At 43.0% G+C, this 20,120-nt stretch overlaps 1 protein-coding gene across 1 annotated transcript in view; it reads left to right on the top strand.

Annotated features, from left to right (window-relative positions):
- Positions 1-20,120, top strand: part of cdh13 (cadherin 13, H-cadherin (heart)) — a 1,093,774-nt gene that overhangs the window by 338,704 nt on the left and 734,950 nt on the right. The window contains exon 3 of the mRNA XM_060837989.1: positions 412-623. Within this exon, the coding sequence (XP_060693972.1) occupies positions 412-623 (212 nt within the window). The remainder of the gene's footprint in view (positions 1-411; positions 624-20,120) is intronic.

The following is a 20,120-nucleotide window of genomic DNA, read 5'->3' as shown; positions in this document are numbered from 1 at the left end:
AAATATATGTAACTGTGATTTAGTTACAAAGAATCCACAATCTGGCTAACTCGGTACACATTGACTTAATTGCATGTCGCTCTGTGGTAAAGTCTGATTGTGGATCAAGGAAAATGGATGCTAGTTCTTTTAAAACTATATTAACGTACAGACGATGCATTAAACTTCCTGCTGTTGTTGTCACCCAGCTTTATTATAGGTGAAATATTGGTAACCTCAAAGGCAATATATTGTTAATAGTGACAGTTCTCTTATCATTTCTTAAGATTAATGGTTGCAGAGAGCAACATTTGCACTGTATTGGGGTTTGTTCCTTGCAGCATGAGTAACAGCAAGTGTCTGCTTCTTGATTAAGAAAGCCAGCACTGAAGGCTATCTCGTATTGACATTGTTTTCTCTCTGTCTTTTCAGTTCTGTTTGATGACTGCAATGGAAATGAAGGGCTGGAGTTCTCAATTTCTAACCCAGACTTTCGGGTCGAAGCAGATGGATCTGTGTTTGCTGTAAAAGAAATGGCAGCCCGCGTGCCAGGATTCCTCATCCAGGCAACGTCTGTTCATGCGCAGGACTTGGCTGAAGTCAGGATTGTGGGAGAAGAAGGCAATCGTAGTAGTGTTTTAAAGGTAACAACACAAAATATATAAACGTGTATGCAAAACCAACGTGCATTTTTACAATTCATTTTTGTGGGAAGTGGCTGTAGCTGGCTGGCCAGCATTTATTGCCTGTCCCTAGTTGCCTTCGAGAAGGTGGTGCTGAGCTGGTTCTTGAGCTGCTGCAGTCCAGCTGCTGTGAGTTGACCTACACTGCCTTTAGGGAGGGAATTCCAGGATATTGATCCAGCGACAGGTAAAGGAACAGAGATATATTTCAAAGTGAGGATGGTGAATGGGTTGTAGGGAAACTTGCATGTGGTGGTGTTTCCATTTATCTGTTGCCCTTGTCTTCCAGATGGAAAGGGCAATTGGTTTGGAAGGTGCTATCTGGGGATCTTTGGTGAATTTCTTCAGTGCATCTTGTAGATAGTACACACTGCTGCTCCTGAGCACCAGTGGTGAAGGGAGTGGATGTTTGTGACTATAATACCATTCAGGCTTCTTGAGTGTTGTGAGGCTGCACCCATCCAGGCAAGTGGAGAGTATTCCATCATACTCCTATTTTTTTACACATAGATGGTAAACAAGCTTTGTGGGTTCAGGAGGTGAGCTACTCGCCACAGTATTCCTAGCCTCTGATTTGATTTTGTAGCCACTGTGTTTATATGGTGAGTCAAATTGAGTTTCTGGTCAATGGTAACCCTAAGGATGTTGATAATGGGGAATTGAGTGATGGTAATGCCATTCACTCTCAAGGGACTCTGGTTAGATTGTGATGGTCACAGCCTGGCATTTGCGTGGCATGAATGTTATTTGCCATTTGTCCAAGCCTGGAAATTGTCCAGATGTCAGAACTATACATCACAGGAGCAGACCTTTTGGCTCACCTTGTGCGAAGCATGATACCAAATTAAAGTAATCCCTTCTGCCTGCCCTTGGTCCATCTTACTAAGATATTTATATCATCGATAGTTACAGTTGAAGTGCTGGAAGACTGGAGGTTGACTAATGTGGTGCCACTATTTAAGAAAAGTGGTAAGGAGAAGCCAGAGAACCATAGACCAGTGAGCCTGACGTTGGTGGTGAGCAGGTTGTTGGAGGGAATCATGACAGACAGGATGTACATATATTTGGAAATGCAAGGACTGATTAGGGCTAGTTAATATGGCTTTGTGTGTGGGAAATCATGTCTTACAAATTTGAGATTTTTGAAGAAGTAACAAAGAGAATTGATGAGGGCAGAACAGTGGATGTGATCTTTATGGACTTCAGTAAGGCATTCAACACGGTTCCCCATGGGAGACTGGTTAACAAGGTTAGATCTCATAGAATACAGGGAGAACTAGCCATTTGGATACAGAACTGGCTCAAAGGTAGAAGACAGAGATTGGTGGTGGAGGGTTGTTTTTCAGACTGGAGACCATGTGACTAGTGGAGTGCTACAAGGATCGGTGTTGGGCCCACTACTTTTCATCATTTATATAAGGATGTGAGCATAAGATGTATAGTTAGTAAGTTTGCAGATGACACCAAAATTGGAGGTGTAGTGGATAGCGAAGAAGGTTACCTCAAATTACAACACAACCTTGATCAGATGAACCAATGGCTGAGGATTGGCAGGTGGAGTTTAATTTAGATATATGTGGGGTGCTGCATTTTGGAAAAGCAAATCTAGCAGGGCTTATACACTTAATGGTAAGGTCCTAGGGAGTGTTGCTGAACAAAGAAACCTTGGAGTGCAAGTTCATAGCTCCTTGAAAGTGGAGTTGCATGTAGATTGGATAGTGAAGAAGGCATTTGGTATGCTTTCTTTTATTCGTCAGAGTATTGAGTATAGGAGTTGGGAGCTGAAAAATGTGTTGCTGGAAAAGCACAGCAGGTCAGGCAGCATCCAAGGAGCAGGAGAATCGACGTTTTGGGCATAAGCCCTTCTTCAGGAATGAGGAAGGTGTGCCAAGCAGGCTGAGATATAAGGTAGGGAGGAGGGACTTGGGGGAGGGGCATTGGGAAAGCGATAGGTGGAAGGAGGTTAAGGAGAGGGCGTGGGGGCAGAGAGATCGGGAAGAAGATTGCACATCAAGAAGGCAGTGCTGAGTCCAAGGGTTAGGAATGAGATAAGGTGGGGGAAGGGGAAATGAGGAAGCTGGAGAAATCTGCATTCATCCCTTGTGGTTGGAGGGTTCCTAGGTGGAAGATGAGGAGCTATAGGAGTTGGGAGTTGCTGCTGTACAGGACATTGGTTAAGCCATTGTTATATTGTGTGCAATTCTGGTCTCCTTCCTACTGGAAAGATGTTGTGAAACTTGAAAGGGTTCAGAAAAGATTTACAAGGATGTCACCAGGGTTGGAGGATTTGAGCTATAGGAAGAGGCTGAACAGGCTGGGACTGTTTTCCCTGGAATGTCTGAGGCTGAAGGGTGACCTTATAGAGGTTTACAAAATCATGACGGGCATGGATAGGATAAATAGACAAAGTCTTTTCCCTGGGGTGGGGGAGTCCATAACTAGAGGGCATAGGTTTAGGGTGAGAGGGGAAAGATATAAAAGAGACCTAAGGGTCAACCTTTTCATGCTGAGGGTGGTACATGTATGGAATGAGCTGCCAGAAAGCAATGGAGGTTGGTACAAGTGCAACATTTAAAAGGTATCTTGATGGGTACATGAATAGGAAGGGTTTGGAGGGATATGGGCCGGGTGCTGGCAGGTGGGACTAGATTAGGTTGGGTTATCTGGTTGGCATGGACGGGTTGGACCAAAGGTTCTGTTTCCTTGCTCTACATGTCTATGACTCCATGACTGTATATCTCTCCATTCCTGACATTTTCAGGTGCTTATCAAAAAGTCCCCTTTAGTATCTGCCTCCATCGCCACCCTTGGCATTGCATTCCAGACTCCTACCACTTTCTGCATTTAAAATGAAAACTTGACCCTCATACCTTTTTGAATTTAAACATGGATTGCCTCAGTATCTGAGGAGTTGTGAATGGTGATGAACGTTGTTCAATCATTGATGAACATCCCCACTTCTAACCTTACGATGGAGGGAAATTTTGCACCTTCTTTGCAAATTTATACTTTTAATGGAATGGAATCGATTTCAATCTTTGATTTTATCTTTCCTGCACTGATGTTTAAAATTATTTCAGCCTGTTCATTCCAAATAGCTGCATGCTAAATAATTTACAGTGTACAGAGCTTCATTAATGGCACTGACTGTCTTATAATTGTGATGAACAAGTAACAGAAGAAAATGAATTGGCAACTCTTGTGGAAAGTTATCAATATCAGTTGTTTTGTCTACAAAGATGCCAAGTAGACCTTTGTCCATGCGAAAGCAAGAGGTGCTGAATGTAAAAAGAATGAGCAGTGATGTCACTCTGGCTGATTAAAAAGCAGCAGATGCAGAAACTTGATGGATTGCCTATTCACTCCCTCTGATGGAGTAACAGGATGCCTGACATTAGAAAATCTAAATGCTGGGCAGAAGGATAGACTGAGTCGCAAGAAGTGAATTTGTCTGTCGAATCAGAATCAGAATCAGGGCTTTGGTGGACTCGTGAATTTGAGCAAGAGTCAGCACAGGGAGAAAGGGGGTCTGCAGATGCTGGAGATCAAAGTCGAGAGTGTGATGCTGAAAAATGTGAAAATAGATAAGACCCCTAGGCCAGACGGGATTTATCCTCAGATTCTTTGGGAAGCCAGGGAGGAAATTGCAGAGCCATTAGCTTTGATCTTTGAGTTGTCATTGTCAACAAGAAGAATGTTGGAAGACTGGAGGATAGCAGGTGTTGTCCCCTTGTTCAAGAAGGGGAATAGAGACAACCCTGGCAACTATAGACCAGTGAGCCTTACTTTGATTGTGGGTAAAGTGTTAGAAAAGGTTATAAAAGATAGGAATAATTTAATTAGGGATAGTCAACACGGTTTTGTGAAGGGTAGCTCATGCCTCACAAACCTTAGTGACTTCTTTGAGGTGGTAACCAAACAGGTGGATGAGGGTAAAACGGTCCATGTGGCATACAGGGGGAACCTCGTTTATCCAAACGAGATGGGCAGGCACTATTTCATTCAGATAATTAATTTTTCAGTTAATCGATTCCATGCCTTTCTTCTGGGGCTTGGAGTTTTCTATTAAGTCTACTCCCCGTTCACGAGACTAGCAGTAGCAGAGCACATGCAAACCCTCGCCTGCCCCCAACACCACCCAAGCCTTCCCCCCCAAACCCTGTTCAACACCGCCACCCTGCCCGCCTCCCAAACCCCATCCAACACTGCACCCCCGCCTGCCCCCAAACCCCGTCCAAAACAGACCCCTGCCCAACCCCCCCAAACCCTGTCCAACACCGTCCCTCTGTCTGCCCCCAAAACTACCCCCTGCCCGCATCATCCCGCCTGCTCCTAATACCGCCTCTGCCTGCCCCCGATACTGTCCCCCACCTGCCCCCCCATCTGCCCCCAACACCGCCCTCACCCACTCCCAACACCACCCCCCGTGCAGCCCCTGTCCTCCCCCACCTCCACCTCTCCAGAGCAGTCGGACTGGACACCAACAACAAGACAGCTGCCTTTTGGGGGGTGGGGCGTGGGCGCAGGGTTGGGGGTGGGGGGGAGGGTGAGTCTTCAAATAACGCGCACACATACACAACCTTTTACTGCAAGTTTTTGACAGGTTCCACTTCTGCCATGTACAGGACAATGTTAGAGAGATTATCTGGGAAAGGGGGGGTTTAGGGTACACGCCTACGTAGAACTCCAGGGGAAGTGTGGAGAGGGAGAGAGAGAGAGAGAGAGAGAGGGGGGGGGTGGGAGGTCAGTCATTTAGAGATGGTGCCTGTGCTCCCATCAGTCCAGGACTGTTCTCAGCGGCACTTTTTATCGCTGTAAACAAAAGACGGGATCAGTGTTAGACACACATCTTTGGTGCAATGTTTCTGACGGGACCTTGAGATCTCCTTTGGATAATCCAATATTCAGATAATTGGTATTTGGATAATCGAGGTTCCTCAATATATGGATTTCAGTAAGGTGTTTGATAAAGTTCCCAACGGTAGGTTATTGCACAAAATACGGAGGCATGGGATTGAGGGTGATTTAATGGTTTGGATCGGAAATTGGCTAGCTGAGAGGAGACAGGGTGATGGTTGATGGGAAACATTAATCCTGGAGTTCAGTTACTAGTGGTTTACTGCAAGGATCTGTTTTGGGGTCCCTGCTGTTTGTCATTTTTATAAATGACCTAGATGGGGGCGTGGAAAGATAGGTTAGTAAATTTGCAGATGACACTAAAATCGGTGGAGTTGTAGATAGTGCTGAAGAATGTTTCTGGTTACAAAGGGACATAGCTAAGCTGCAGAGCTGGGCTGAGAGGTGGCAAATGGAGTTTAATGTGGAAAAGTGTGAGGTAATTCACTTTGGAAGGAGCAACAGGAATTGAAAATACAGGGCTATTTATAAGATTCTTGGTAGTGTAGATAAGCAGAGAGATCTTGGTGTCCATAGACATAGATCCCTGAACCTTGCCACCCAGATTGATATTGAGCTGAAAATGTGTTGCTGGTTAAAGCGCAGCAGGTCAGGCAGCGTCCAAGGAACAGGCAATTCGACGTTTCGGGCACAAGCCCTTCACCCAGATTGATAGGGTTGTTAAAGTGTGTTAGCTCTATTGGTAGAGGGATTGAGTTTCAGAATCTGAGGTCATGCTGTAGTCATACAAATTTCTGGTGTGGCTGCACTTGGAGTATTGCGTACAGTTCTGGTCACCGCATTATTGGAAGAATGTAGAAACTTTGGAAAGGGTTCAGAGGAGCTTTACTAGGATGTTGCCTGGTATGGAGGGAAGGTCTTATGAGGAAAGGCTGAGAGACTTGAGGCTGTTTTCATTAGAAAGAAGGTGGTTGAGAGGTGACTTGTGACAGAAAAGATAATCAGAGGTTTAGATAGGGTGGACAGTGAGATCCTTTTTCCTTGGATGGTGATGGCTAGCACGAGGGGACATAGCTTTAAATTGAGGGGTGATACATATAGGAGAGATGTCAGAGCTGGTTAGTAGGGGCGTGGGATGCACTGCCTGCAACAGTATTACACTCGCCAACTTTGAGGCCATTTAAATGGTCATTGCATAAACATATGGATGAAAATGTAGGTTAGATGGGCTTCAGATTGGTTCCACAGGTCAGCACAACATCGAGGGCAGAAGGACCTGTACTGCGCTGTAATGTTCTATGTTCTATACCTGTCTGAACTCTGTCCTGATGTGGACTTTTTTTCTCCTAGGATGAGAGTGGTAGATTTTAAGGGAGATGAAAGTGGGTTGCAGAGTTGTTACTTTTGATGCAGATGGGAAGCTATCCCAAGGCACTGAGTAGGCAGCACAGAGGGCATGCAGAGTTAATGGTGTGAGGGGATGGGATGCTTGTGACCAAGCAGGAATGCTGTTGCACTCAATAGCTGGAGCCTTGGGAGGAGGTGGGTACAGTAACAAATTGAGTGTGATGGATCAGGGAGAAGATGTTGGAACTTAATCTGGTGAAATTGGCCATTTTCCTACAGTGCTGGGTAATTCTCCAGGCAGCTGAGACTGGTGGCAATCCCCTTCAGATACTTTGGTGATGTGGCTTCCACTGCGGTGCTGGAAGAAGAGCACATCTCGCCTTGTCCAGAAAACAGGTGGGGGTGGCTGATGTCCTCTGTCTGCTATGTCTTGGACAAATGTCAGTATCTGAGGCTGACAACTCGAGAATTATGGTGCTTGTCTGTGTGCACAATGGGCTTTTAAGGTTGGTGGAGGTACATGGGGCCAGGTCAATTCCATGATGTCTACAGAGTGTTGAGTCATTCTTGGGATGTTGTATGGTAAATTTGGACCCCAGCCCAATGTGAGAGACACTGTAAAATTGAGATAGGTTGTTAATAACTGGGTTTGGTAAGAAGCAGTAAAAATAGTTGCGAGACCTTGTGGTGGGAATCGCTCAACAAAACTCAACACAACTCTTACTTAGTTGAAAAAGAATAAGATTCAGCCCACTAGAGAGGCTTTCATGTACACAGAATAGCTAAGTGCTTCACAGCCAATAGATATCTTTTGAGATATAATCACTCATATAATATCAAGAAATCTGGAAAGCATTGTATACACAACTATGTGCCACAAACCACAGTGAATGGGATGACTTAGTGTGTTTATAAATATGTTGTTTAAAGAATAACTATCACAGAAAACAGATCCTCAGTCCACATTGACCATGTTCCCAACCTAAATTAGTCCATCTTGTCTCTGTTTGGCCCAAATCCTTCCAAACCTTTGCAGTACATGAACTTATCCAAATGTTTTTTAAATGTTACAACTGTACCTGCATCCACTGGCAGTTCATTCCACACATGAACCACTCTGAGCAAAAAAAATTAAATTGTCCTTCATGTCCTTTTTGAAACTTTATTGGTTGGGCATTGAACAGGATCAGTATCAACTTCATGCCCATATAAGAGGAAAACAGGGCCTAATTTTAACATCTCATTCCAAAGCCAGCACTTGAAATTGCCTTGAAATACCATCTTAGATTATATGAACAACTCCCTGGAGTGAGGTTTGAACCCTTGATCTTCTATCGCAGTGCTATAATTAAACTGAGGCTGGCACCTGTGGTGAAAATGTTACTTAGCACCTGTTAGCACAAGATTGGATATCTTCCAGGGTGGTCTTGTAGGCTGGCATGGACTCTAACCTCATTGGAAGAGCGATAATTGACTGGATAATTGTCAGTGAACAATCCTCTCAATCCCTTGTGCGCAAGGGAAGGTCACTGATGAAACAGCCAAAAATGATTGCACCAAGAACGCAAGCATTTTCTTCAGGTGTCTTGAAGTGTGACATGCTTCTCACACTTCATTCATGTGGTAGTACCTCATTTTGCAAGCCATCAGAAGCAAGGTTCCAGTACTGTAATACTCCAACACTTATCCGCAGATTCTAAATGAAATCCACATTATACATTTAACAATAGGAATGTTTTTTCTAACCATATTTTTCATCAGATAGCCTTGGGGAGTTCTGAAATACGCAATGAGAACATATGCACTCTTATTAAGGTTAAAAAGAAGAAGTTATTTTACCAGGCTGTCACCATTCCACTCTACCTCCATATTTTAAAGAACCCTATTCCTTCAAATGTTTACAGCGGATTTTTTTTCTTATAGTTGCCTCCAGTAACTCAAGACTAGTTTTACCAAATGCAACTTGGAAAAGAACTAAAAATGAACCTACAATTAGCCACATATTTGTCAAATTAGCCCTGTGAGAAATTACGCTCCACATCATGCTCAACATATATTTTCATTCATTGATTTGTTTTTGGCTGAATTGGGGATTAACCTTTTGTCATTACAAAGCTATGTTATACTGAATATTAATATTTAATTGTCAACATTCAAGCCACATAAAACATGAGCAGAAGTATACCATTCAGTTCCTCAAATCTGCTCCAAACTTCACAGCGATTACAGCAGATCTGTTTGTGTTTGTCATCTATCCACTCCCCCACCTCCTCCCCCCCCCAACATGCACGCACATGCATTCACTAAACTTAACCCACTGCCTAACAACAAGTTGTCTTCACTGCCTTAAAAATATTCAGTGATCCTGCTTCCATCACTTTCTGAAGTTGTGCAACCCGCTGAGAAAATAACATTTTTACAATCTCTCTCCTAAAGCGTCAATTTTGAATTTTAAAACTGAGCCTTCTATTACTGGATTGGCCCATAAGCAGAAACATCCTTTTGACATCCAATTTGTCAAGATCACTGAGGTACTGCTTAGTCTTGTAAACTCCCAGCAGAAAGAAATCCAGTTGATCCAACCTAACCTCAAAGATCACCTACTCATTTCTGATGTCAATCCATTAAACCATCTCTGAACCGGCTCTAATATAAATACGTTCTTTCTGAAGTAAGGAAACTTAACTGCGCAGAGTATTCAAGATGTGATCTCACCAATTTCATCAGCTGGTCTTATATATGTTGAACCTTTATTTATATAAGACACGTTTGCTGAAATAAGGAAACTGATTTCAGAGTGCTGCTAATTTGCACTTGAGAAGTCACCTTCCATTTCATGGAGATGCACAATCTAAGGAAACAAGATGAAGAATGTCTTATTCTACAGTTAATCAATAGAATAATTAAAATTAATCTCCTTGGCAAGGAAACAATCTAATTTTTTTTCTTGTAATAAGTCAACAGGGAGAAAAGTCATTTGACAACCTTTGGTCTGGCTGTTGATTTGAGAGACAGAGGTTGATACTGAAATAGCTCCATAGAGGCTGGTATCCTGTCACCAAGGATTTATTTATTTACACATGACAGTCCTTGACTTTAGTACTGCCTCATTCAGAGTCAAGTACAAGAGTGTCAGCATCTCAGACACTCAACCTTTTTATATATCAGCCAGGGCTCCCAGTGTAATAAGAAGAACAAAGAAAATTACCGCATAGGAACATGCCCTTTGGCTCTCTAAGCCTGCACCAATCCAAATCCTCTATCTAAACCTGTCGCCTATTTTTCAAGGATCTGTATCCTTCTGCTCCCTGTCCATTCACGTATCTGTCTAAATACGTCTTAAATGATGCTATCGTGCCTGCCTGGACCACCTCTTCTGGCAATACATTCCAGACACCCACCATCCTCTACCTAAAGAACTTTCCACGCATATCTCCCTTAAACTTTTCCCCTCTCACCTTGAGCTCATGACCTCTAATAATTGAGTCCCCCACTCTGGGGAAAAAGCTTCTTGCTATCCACCCTGTCTATACCTCTCATGATTTTGTAGACCTCAATCAGGTTCCCCCTCAACCTCCATCTTTCCAAGGAAAAATAACATTAATCTACTCAACCTCTCTTCATAGCTAGCATCCTCCATATCAGACAACATCCTGGCGAACCTCCTCTGCACCCTTTCCAAAGCATCCACATTGTTCTGATAATGTAGCAACCAGAACTGTACGCAGTGTTCCAAATGTGGCTGAACCAAAGTCCGATACAACTGCAACATGACCTGCCAACTCTTGTACTCAATACTCTGTCCATTGAAGGAAAGCATGCCTTCTTGACCATTCTATTGACCTGCATCGTCAACTTCAGAGAACAATGGACCTGAACACCCAGATTTCTATGTACATCAATTTTCTCCAGGACATTTCCATTTACTGTATAGTTTGTCTTGAATTGGATATTCCAAAATGCATCACTTCACATTTGCCCGGATTGAACACCGTCTGCCATTTGTCAACCCAACTCTCCAATCTATCTATGTTCTGCTGCATTTTCTGACAGTCCCCTTCACTACCTGCTACTCCACCAATCTTCGTGTCATCTGCAAACTTGCTAATCAGACCACCTATACCTTTGTCCAGATCATTTATGCATGTCACAAACAACAGTGGTCCCAGCACGGATCCCTGTGGAACACCACTGGTCACAGGTCTCCATTTTGAGAAACTCCCTTCTACTACTACTCTCTGTCTCTTGTTGTCCAGCCAGTTCTCTATCCATCCAGCTAGTACACCCTGCACCTCATGCGACTTCACCTTCTCCATCAGCCAACCATGGGAAACCTTATCAAACACCGTACTGAAGCCCATGTATATGACCACAACAGCCTTTCCCTCATCAATCAACTTTGTCACTTCCTCAAAGAATTCTATTAAGTTGGTAAGACATGACCTTCCCTGTACAAAACCATGCTGCTTTTCACTGATAAGCCCATTTTCGTCCAAATGTAAATAGATCCTATCCCTCAGTATCTTCTCCAGCAGCTTCCCGACCATTGACACCAGGCTCACCGGTCTATAATTACTTGGATTATCCCTCCTACCCATCTTGAACAAGGGGACAGCATTAGCAATTCCCCAGTTCTCTGGGACCTCATCTGTGTTCAAAGATGCTGCAAAAATATCTGTTAAGGCCCTAGCTATTTCCTCTGTGACTTAACTCAGTAACCTGGGACAGATCTCATCCAAACCTATTTGCTTTAATGTCTTTTAGAATACCCAGCTTTTCCTACCTTCTTATGCTGACTTGAACTAGAGTAATAAAAATCTATCCCTAACCTGAACATCTGTCATGTCCCTCTCCGCAGTGAATACTGATGCAAAGTGGTCATTAAGAATCTCACCCATTTTCTCTGACTCCACACATAACTTACCTCCTTTCTCCTTGAGTGGGCCAATCCATTTTTCTAGTTACCCTGTTGCTGCTTATAGATGAAAAAAGGCTTTGAGATTTTCCTTATCCCTCTTTGCTAAAGATATTTCATGATTTCTTTTAGCCCTCTTAATTCCTCATTTCAGATTGGTCCTACATTACCGATATCCTTCCAAAGCTTTATCTGTTTGCAGTCGCCTAGACCTTATGTACTCTTGCTTTTTCCTCTTAGCTGGTCTCACAATTTCACCTATCATCTATGCCTAATCTTGCCATTTCTATCCCTCATTTTCACAGGGACATGTCTCTCTTGCACTCTAATCAACCTTTCTTTAAAATCTTTCCCCATGTCAAGTGTGGATTTACGTTCAAACAGCTATTCCCAGTTCACATTCCCTAGCTCTTACCGAATTTTGTTACGGTTGGCTTTCCCCCAATTTAGCACTCTTTTTTTGGACCACTCTCATCTTTGTCCATGAGTATTCTAAAACTTATGAAATTGTGATCACTATTCCCAAAATAATCCCCTACTGAAACCTCAACTACCTGGCCAGGCTAATTCCCCAACACCGGATCCAATATGGCCCCTTTGCCGAGTTGGACTATTTACATAAATGGGTGAGATTCTTAATGACCACTTTGCATCAGTATTTACTGCGGAGAGGGACATGACGGATGTTCAGGTTACGGGTAGATTTTTATTACTCTAGTTCAAGTCAGCATAAGAAGGTAGGAAAAGCTGGGTATTCTAAAAGACATGAAAGCAGATAGGTTTGGATGAGATCTGTCCCAGGTTACTGAGTTAAGTCAGAGAGGAAATAGCTAGCTCTACAAAACCCACCTGGATGTCCCTTACAAATTCTGCTCCATCTCAACCTCTAAGTGAATCCCAGTCAGTGTTGGGACAATCAAAATCTCCCATCACCACCACCCTGTTGTGCCTGCATCTTTCCATAGTCTGTTTACATATTTGTACACTCTTGGGGCCTCATACTCACTGTTGGGAGGCCTGCAGTACAGCCCCAACATTGTTACCATGCCCTTCCTATTTCTGAGCCCTGCTCATATAGCCTCAGTGTTCGAGTAGTGCCCTCCTTCAGCACAGCTGTGATATCTTCTGACTAGTAATGCAACTCCTCCACCCCTTTTATCTCCCTCTCTATCCTGCCTGAATCATTGATATTTAGAAGCCAATTTTGTTACTCCCCCAACCAACTTTCAGTAATAGCAATGACATCATACTCCCAGGTACTAATCCAAGCCCTAAATTCATCTGCCTTATCTACTACACTTCTCACATTAAAACAAATACACCTATCTCTGTGCGTTCATCATCCGCTCCCTGCCTACTCTTCCCCTTAGTCACATTGACTTCATTATCTAGTTCCTTACAGGCTTTAGTTAATGTCCACTAACTTCCTCATATGGTTCCCATACCCCTGCTACATTAGTTTAAACCCTCCCCAACAGCTTTAGTAAAAGCACCCCCAGGACATTGGTTTCAGTCTGGCCCAGGTATAGACTGTTTATTTTCTAATAGTCCCATCTCCCCCAGAACTGGTCCCAATGTCCCAAAAAGCTGAACCTCTCCTTCCTGCACCATCTCTCAAGCCAAGCATTCATCCTGCCTAAAGTTACATTTCTATGCTGACTAGCACGTGGCACTGGTAGCAATTGTGAGATTACTACCTCTGAGGTCCTACTTTTTATATTGGATCCTAACTCCTTAAATTCTGCTTGTGGGACCTCATCCCGTTTTTTTACCTACATCATTGGTGCCTATATGCACCATGACAGCTGGCTGTTCACCCTCCCCCTTCAGAATGTTCTGCAGCTGATCTGAGGCGTCCTTAACCTGTGCTCCTGTGAGGCAATGTACCATTCATTTTCAATCTCTGAACTGCCTATCTACTCCACTTGGCCACTGTCCAAATGTATCAGTTCACTCATCTTCCCAGACCATAATTTGACTGCTCCCACTCAGCTCCTCACTCACATTGCTTCTGCCATTGCTGCAAAATGGAGGCTGTGGATTCCACGAGGGTAAGTATTCAAATGGTAAATTTACCTTCTCAGCAGCCCCGTGGTCCTCACTCTCATCGTTCCCACTGCTGCTGCAAAATAGAGCAAAATAATTCCACAGAAGCTGGTATCCCGTCACCGAGTCACCTTTAATTTAGCCATGGATAGTCTCGTCACTGATCCAGCTCCCTCAGAGCCAGCTCTCCAAGTGAACAGGATGTCTGACTGTTCTTTTATTTTGATGGCCAGGGATGGATACCTCAAAAAACAGATGCAGCCTTCCCACACTGCAACTTTACCACAAAAGTAATGATCCCTCTTGAAATAATTCCACAGAGGCTGACATTCTGTCACCAAGCCACTCTTTATTTACTCATGGACAGTCCTTGACACTGAGACACTCCTGTTTTTTTTCCCCCAGAACCCATGTTGTGTGTGTGCAGGTGTGAGACACAGTGGGAGACACAAGGTGTTCGAATCTTTATTCAATTTCTACCTCCAGGAAGATAGGAAACATCCGAGTGGCCAGTGACAAGTAGTGCCCTTCACAAAAGGCAATGCTGTGTGATCCAAACATTGAAGGAGAGGGCAGGGATTAAATTAAAAAAGAGTTGGAGAGGGAAATAATGCACTCCACTCCCTGCGGCACCCACCTCTCCCTGAACAACTCCAGGGTGTTGGTGGAGACCGCGTGCTCCTTCTCCAATGACGGGCTCTAACATAACCACGGAAGACACTCCTGTTCTTATTTGCGAGCCAGGGCTCCCTGAATAGACCAGATTAACAGCCCCAATCAGGGAATTCATTCTGTGGGGTCCAGTTGGCTAAAGTCATTCCAATCACTGCATCCCTGCTCCTCTAAGTCTGAGGGCTAATGTTGGTTCTTTTTCTTTGTGGCTCCTCCTGAGGCACTTTAGCACCAGGTCAGATTCCTCTAACTCTCCCTCTGTACTGCAAGTGTGTAATGCACAATAGCTGGTGTCTTGTCCCCAGAGCATCTCGGAAGAAATTCATTCTCTTCTTCAGGCGACAAAGGCAATGACGTGCAAATCCTGCAGTGTCCATCTCAGATTCTGAGGTATGTTCAACGATTGACAGAGAGGGAGGGCCCACAGATTCTGGAATAGTTGGAAAGGCTGCCAATGAGCCAGGTACATTTTACTTTCACACTGCTTTGTGGGCTAGCAGCTTGCATATCGTCCATGTACTTGTTCGCACCCACCCGAACTTGATACATCACTGGACCTGACCTTGCATTGGCCACGCCTGTTGCCATACTGGGCTATGCTGGTGGTTTGTACACCAAACTTCATCCCCTGAAGTTAATTGTCTCTCTTGCTTCATGGAGCCATGTGTCTGGCATTGGTGTTCTAGCCTTATTCTCTTTATGTAGGCCCAGCAGGGGTTTACGGTCCATTATTCTTACAAACTTACATCCATAAAGGAATTGATGGAATTTCCTGACTCCAAATATGATGGCCAAACCTCCTTTCTCTATCTCATCATATTTACACTCTGCATAACTATTGGGCCACCTATGGCCTAATACTACTTCAGTGCCTTTTGGGGAGGCATCACATGTCTGTACCAGATCTTGCTTGGATGCCAACACCTTAGAGGATGCCAGCTATTTCTTCATTTCCCTGAAGGCTATGGCTTCAGTATGCAACCATTTCCAAGGCTGACCCTTTTATGAGAGTTGATGCAAAGGTGCAGTGATGGAGGCCAGGTTATTTTTGAACTTTTCATCATGATTCACTTGCCCAAGGATTGATCTCAGCTGGAAGCCTGAACACCGTTGACCGCTTTTATCTTCTTGATGACCTGGTCTTGTAGACTCTGTACACCAAGTAGGTCACTTGTGGTGTGTGGAACACACATTGTTCCCTTTTAAGGTACATGTCCATCAGGGAGAAACATGTAAGGACAATGTCCAAGTTCTCCCAAGTTCTCCTTATTGGTCTTCTGTGTTATTTGCATGTCATCTAGATCAATGGCAACCTGAGGTAGACTTCATAAAAATATTCTCCATCACCCGCAGGAAATTTTAACAGGCTTACAATCCCCCTAATGACAGTCTCGTGTATTGATACAAACCCTTGTGGGTATTAATTGCAGCATACCTCTGGTAATCCTCATCTAACCACAATTGCAAGTACACATGGTTCATGTCCAGCTTCGTGAAGGACAGCACCCCTGCCAACTCAGCGTATAAATCCTTTGCAGAAGAATTTGGATATTCATCCAGCTGCAAAAGGTAGTTTAAAATCCCACAAAGGTGAACCGACCCATCAGCCTTCACAGTTGTTACCACCCAAGTGGCTCACATAAACTGGGCTGGTTTGGTGATCACTTTGCTTTCCAGCTTCCTGATTTCTGCCTCTACTTTTGTCTGTAAGGTAGCGGATGGGCCATGCCAAATCATGGAATTGCTTCCTGGTCAGCATGCAAGTTGGCCTTTTGTTCCTTTTGTAGACCTTCCTGAAAAACATCCGGATGTTTAAGTAAGACTTCACTCAGCCAGTCGTTTTCTCATCAAAACACATTAAGCCAATCTGGGCGAATCTTTCTCAACTAATTTTGCTGCATCAGGCTTGGGCCTGAGCCTTTTACTACAATCAGTGGGAACTGAACTATTTGCTTCTCATAAGAGACTGGAACTGAAGTTGTACCCTTAATCTGTAAAGGTTCCTTGGTGTAAGTTTTCAGTCTAGCTGAGGCCTTCCGTAAACCTAAGGGTTGGGGTCTAGGACGAATTTTGTTAAAGACTGGCTCAGCAATCACTGAAATGGCCATGTTGGCAAAGCCCTCGTTAGAATCGCGTGACCATTTAAATAGGTGTTTATTTTGGTTCGGATTTGGACGTTGCTAAGCAATTTAATTTTTCTGAACCAAATTTAGCTGAGCCTGTCCATAGTGGGTACCGGTCTATGAGTTCTCTTATTCAATTTAGGTCTTGTGGGACTCTTGGTGTCTTGATTCCGCATCTAAATTGGCTTGCCTGAAGAAAATTTTAAATGTTTGGCCAAGGCATGGGTTTATCTTTGAGTTTTGCTGTGGGCTAACCTAGAGTCCCTCTGTTCAGGTTATGTCCTGAGTGAGACTGTGCAACTGCCTTCACTCAAATGGTGTTTCCCAAGCTCAATTGGACAGGTAAGGGTAGCTATTTCCATCAGAAAACCCTGAAACTCATATGCTCTACTTGCTGCATTTTCCAATGATAAAGCCCATTTGAAGTCCAGTTGGGCTTCAGCTAATAGGTGATTTTCCATGGTTACATCATTAACCCCACTCTAGTCACCATTGAAATAACGCCACAGAGTACGGTATCCCGTCACCAGGTCACCTTTTATTTGCACGTGGAGACTCCTTGATCCAGCTCTCTCAGAGACAACTCTCAGAGACATAGGATGACTGACACTCCTGTTCATATCTGTCAGCTAGGGCTCCTTGATTGTTGCCCCAATCAGGGAACTCATTACCTCATTCAGGATGACCTCGTTACGATCACTACAGATACTAATTGCAGCTGGGTAGCTGTTTTGTGCCCCTTCCATCAGAATGTCAAGAATAAGTATCTGGGTTCATTCTTACAACAGCACATAGTTAATGCATATTAAATTTGTAATCTGGTATCCTTATAAAACATAAAACTTATGTCACACCCAAACAAGAAGTGGGAGCAGGGGAAAATGGATCTCCTCCTCACCCTGTCACCTAAATAATATAAGCAGAAATATTTTACTATTTTTCACTCTGTTACAGTGAACAATATACCTATAACTGGAAAGCACTCATCTAGCAAAGTTGATGTTCACTTGGGGAAGTGGAGGTTATGGATGGCAATTGAGATTGATACCAAGTCATTTGGACTCCTGTCACAACAGCCCCCAGAGATTTTCATTCTGAGGCCTTGTCAGCTGAACTCCATTTGTCTTCTGTTTGAATCTGGTGGGAAGTGGCACCTGGGAATGAGATGTTGGGTAGTACGTGGTAGCCACTGAGGAGCTGCCACAGATTTTCAGATTAATGAATGGATTTGGGTTAGGAGGAGAGAACATGAAGAGGAAAGGCTAGATTTCCTGATGCAGCCTTGAAGAATACTCCCAAAGAGTGAGGAAAAGACTTCGCCTGTATTTCTGTGCCACCTGGAGATTAATGTTTTAAGTTTTATATCTTTACCTCATGTGCACTGTTGTTTAAGGATGTCCTGCTCACAACTCAATTCTTAAAAAAAGTTAATATACATTTGATTTTAATGGAAACAGTAGAATAATGATACATTTGTACAATTGACTCATAGATTGTTTTCACATAATATTTATTGATGAAGCTTACAAATTAAATATTATTAATTTTTCAGTTTTTTTGCCATTTTGTCATGGGTTGTCTATTGAATGAATGAATCACTGAACGAATAATTGAGTTCTGCAGCTATAGTTTTGCTGAGGGATGTCTGATTTCACTGGCATTATGCAGGTTTCTTCCAGGGAAAACAGTATAAACCACTGGATAAAATTAAAGATCTCGAGAGAATATAAATTTTGGTCTAATTTGATTAAAGATTAACTTTGAGATAATGCAGTGTTAAAATAATCTACTGTTCATCATGTGTTGAACTGCTAATGCAGAAAAAGCTATGGGGACCTGTAAGGGCCATGGCTCAGCAACCAGTAAAGCTGCCTCATGTCTCAGCTAATATGGTGATTTTAGAAACAATCTCTTTTGTCAGCATCTTCTTTCCCCTGTTAATTAACAAGTCATTAGGCCAAGCACGATAACATAAAAAATATGACTTATCCAATTTCAGTTGAATGTTTAAACATGTAATAACCTACTGTATCTCAGTAAACTATTAATAGACTGCCACAACTGATGTAATATTTTAGATGTAAGTTTCAGTATGATATTATGAAGACTATGGGGACATATTATTGTGAGTGTTATTGTTAACCCAGACACCCAGGTAATTTTCTGGGGACCTGGGTTAAAATCCTGGCATGGAATTTGAATTCACTTTTTAAAAATCTGGAACTAAAGGGTGAATGATGGCCATGAACCCATTGTGGATTGTCAGGGAAATCTATCTGGTTCACTAATACCCTTAAGGAAGAAACTGCTGCCCTTAACTGGTCTAGTCTACGCAAGAGTCCAAATCCATAACTATGTAGTTGACTCTTAACTGCCTTTGGCAATTAGAATGGGCAATAAATACTGGCCAAGTCAGTGACGCCCATATCCTTTGAATGGAGAAGATGAAGAAATAACGAAGAAACCAATGTCTTTTTGTTCACACTACAATCCAGTGTTCTCTGACCTATTGTCTGAAAAGGAATCTGATATGCTATTTGACCCTCAGCTCAGCTCTGACTCCATGGCCATAACATTTATCTCCATGACTGTGGCTGTTATACTCTGCCTCGGTTCATCTGCTGCAGCTACTTTTATCAATATATTGTTTACCTCTGAACTTTACTGTTCAATCCTCTTCTGCCTGATCTCTCACTGTGCAGCCCTTACATAAAGGCGAGCTTATCAAAATGCTGCTGCCTGTGTCCTAACTCATAACAATTCTGTTCAACCATCACCCACATACTCACTGACTTAATTGACTCCTGGTCTGGCAATGCTCTGATGGTAAAATTCTTATTCTGATTTTCAAATGCCTTCACAGCCTCACCCTGATGCTCCCACCTCTGTAATCTTCCCCAGAACATCAATCCTTTGAGATTTTATGTGCTCCTCTAATTCTAGCTTCTAAATGTATTTCTCATTTTCATTGTTCGAGAATTAAGGCCTTTGCATCAGAAACCCCACTGCTTCTCTGTCTCTCACTCCTCCTTTAATATGCTGCTTAGTACCAGTGCCAATATATTAGTATTGATGTGATGTGATATATAAACATCTGGGACTTGTTTCTTTTTTTAAATAGCCATTGCTGTTAACCCAGATCTGATCTGTCCTCATGGTCTTACGTGGATATTGTGATGGACTTTCTGCCTTGAGCAGTGTTTCCATACCAGATGTGATGATACATATGCTAACTCCCTTGACAAAACAATGAGGTGCGGGTAAAATTGTATTGAGGAATTCAACGGAATTTATTACAGCTCCTAGATCAACATGATTACAATTTTTGATTTGGTTTAACACTGTCACATGTACCCAGGTTTTGTTTTGCATGCAGATATGCAGATAGGCAGATCATACCATACAAACTGCATTAGGGTAATAAAACAGAGTGAAGAGTACAATGTTCCAAGAAGAAGAATACAACACAGAGGTGCACAAGCAGTGAGATCAGTGTTA

Source organism: Hemiscyllium ocellatum, chromosome 17 (genome assembly GCF_020745735.1).
Source record: "Hemiscyllium ocellatum isolate sHemOce1 chromosome 17, sHemOce1.pat.X.cur, whole genome shotgun sequence".
Lineage (NCBI taxonomy): Eukaryota > Metazoa > Chordata > Chondrichthyes > Orectolobiformes > Hemiscylliidae > Hemiscyllium > Hemiscyllium ocellatum.
Note: the sequence above shows the minus strand (reverse complement) of the source record. Positions and strands in the feature narration are given on the sequence as shown.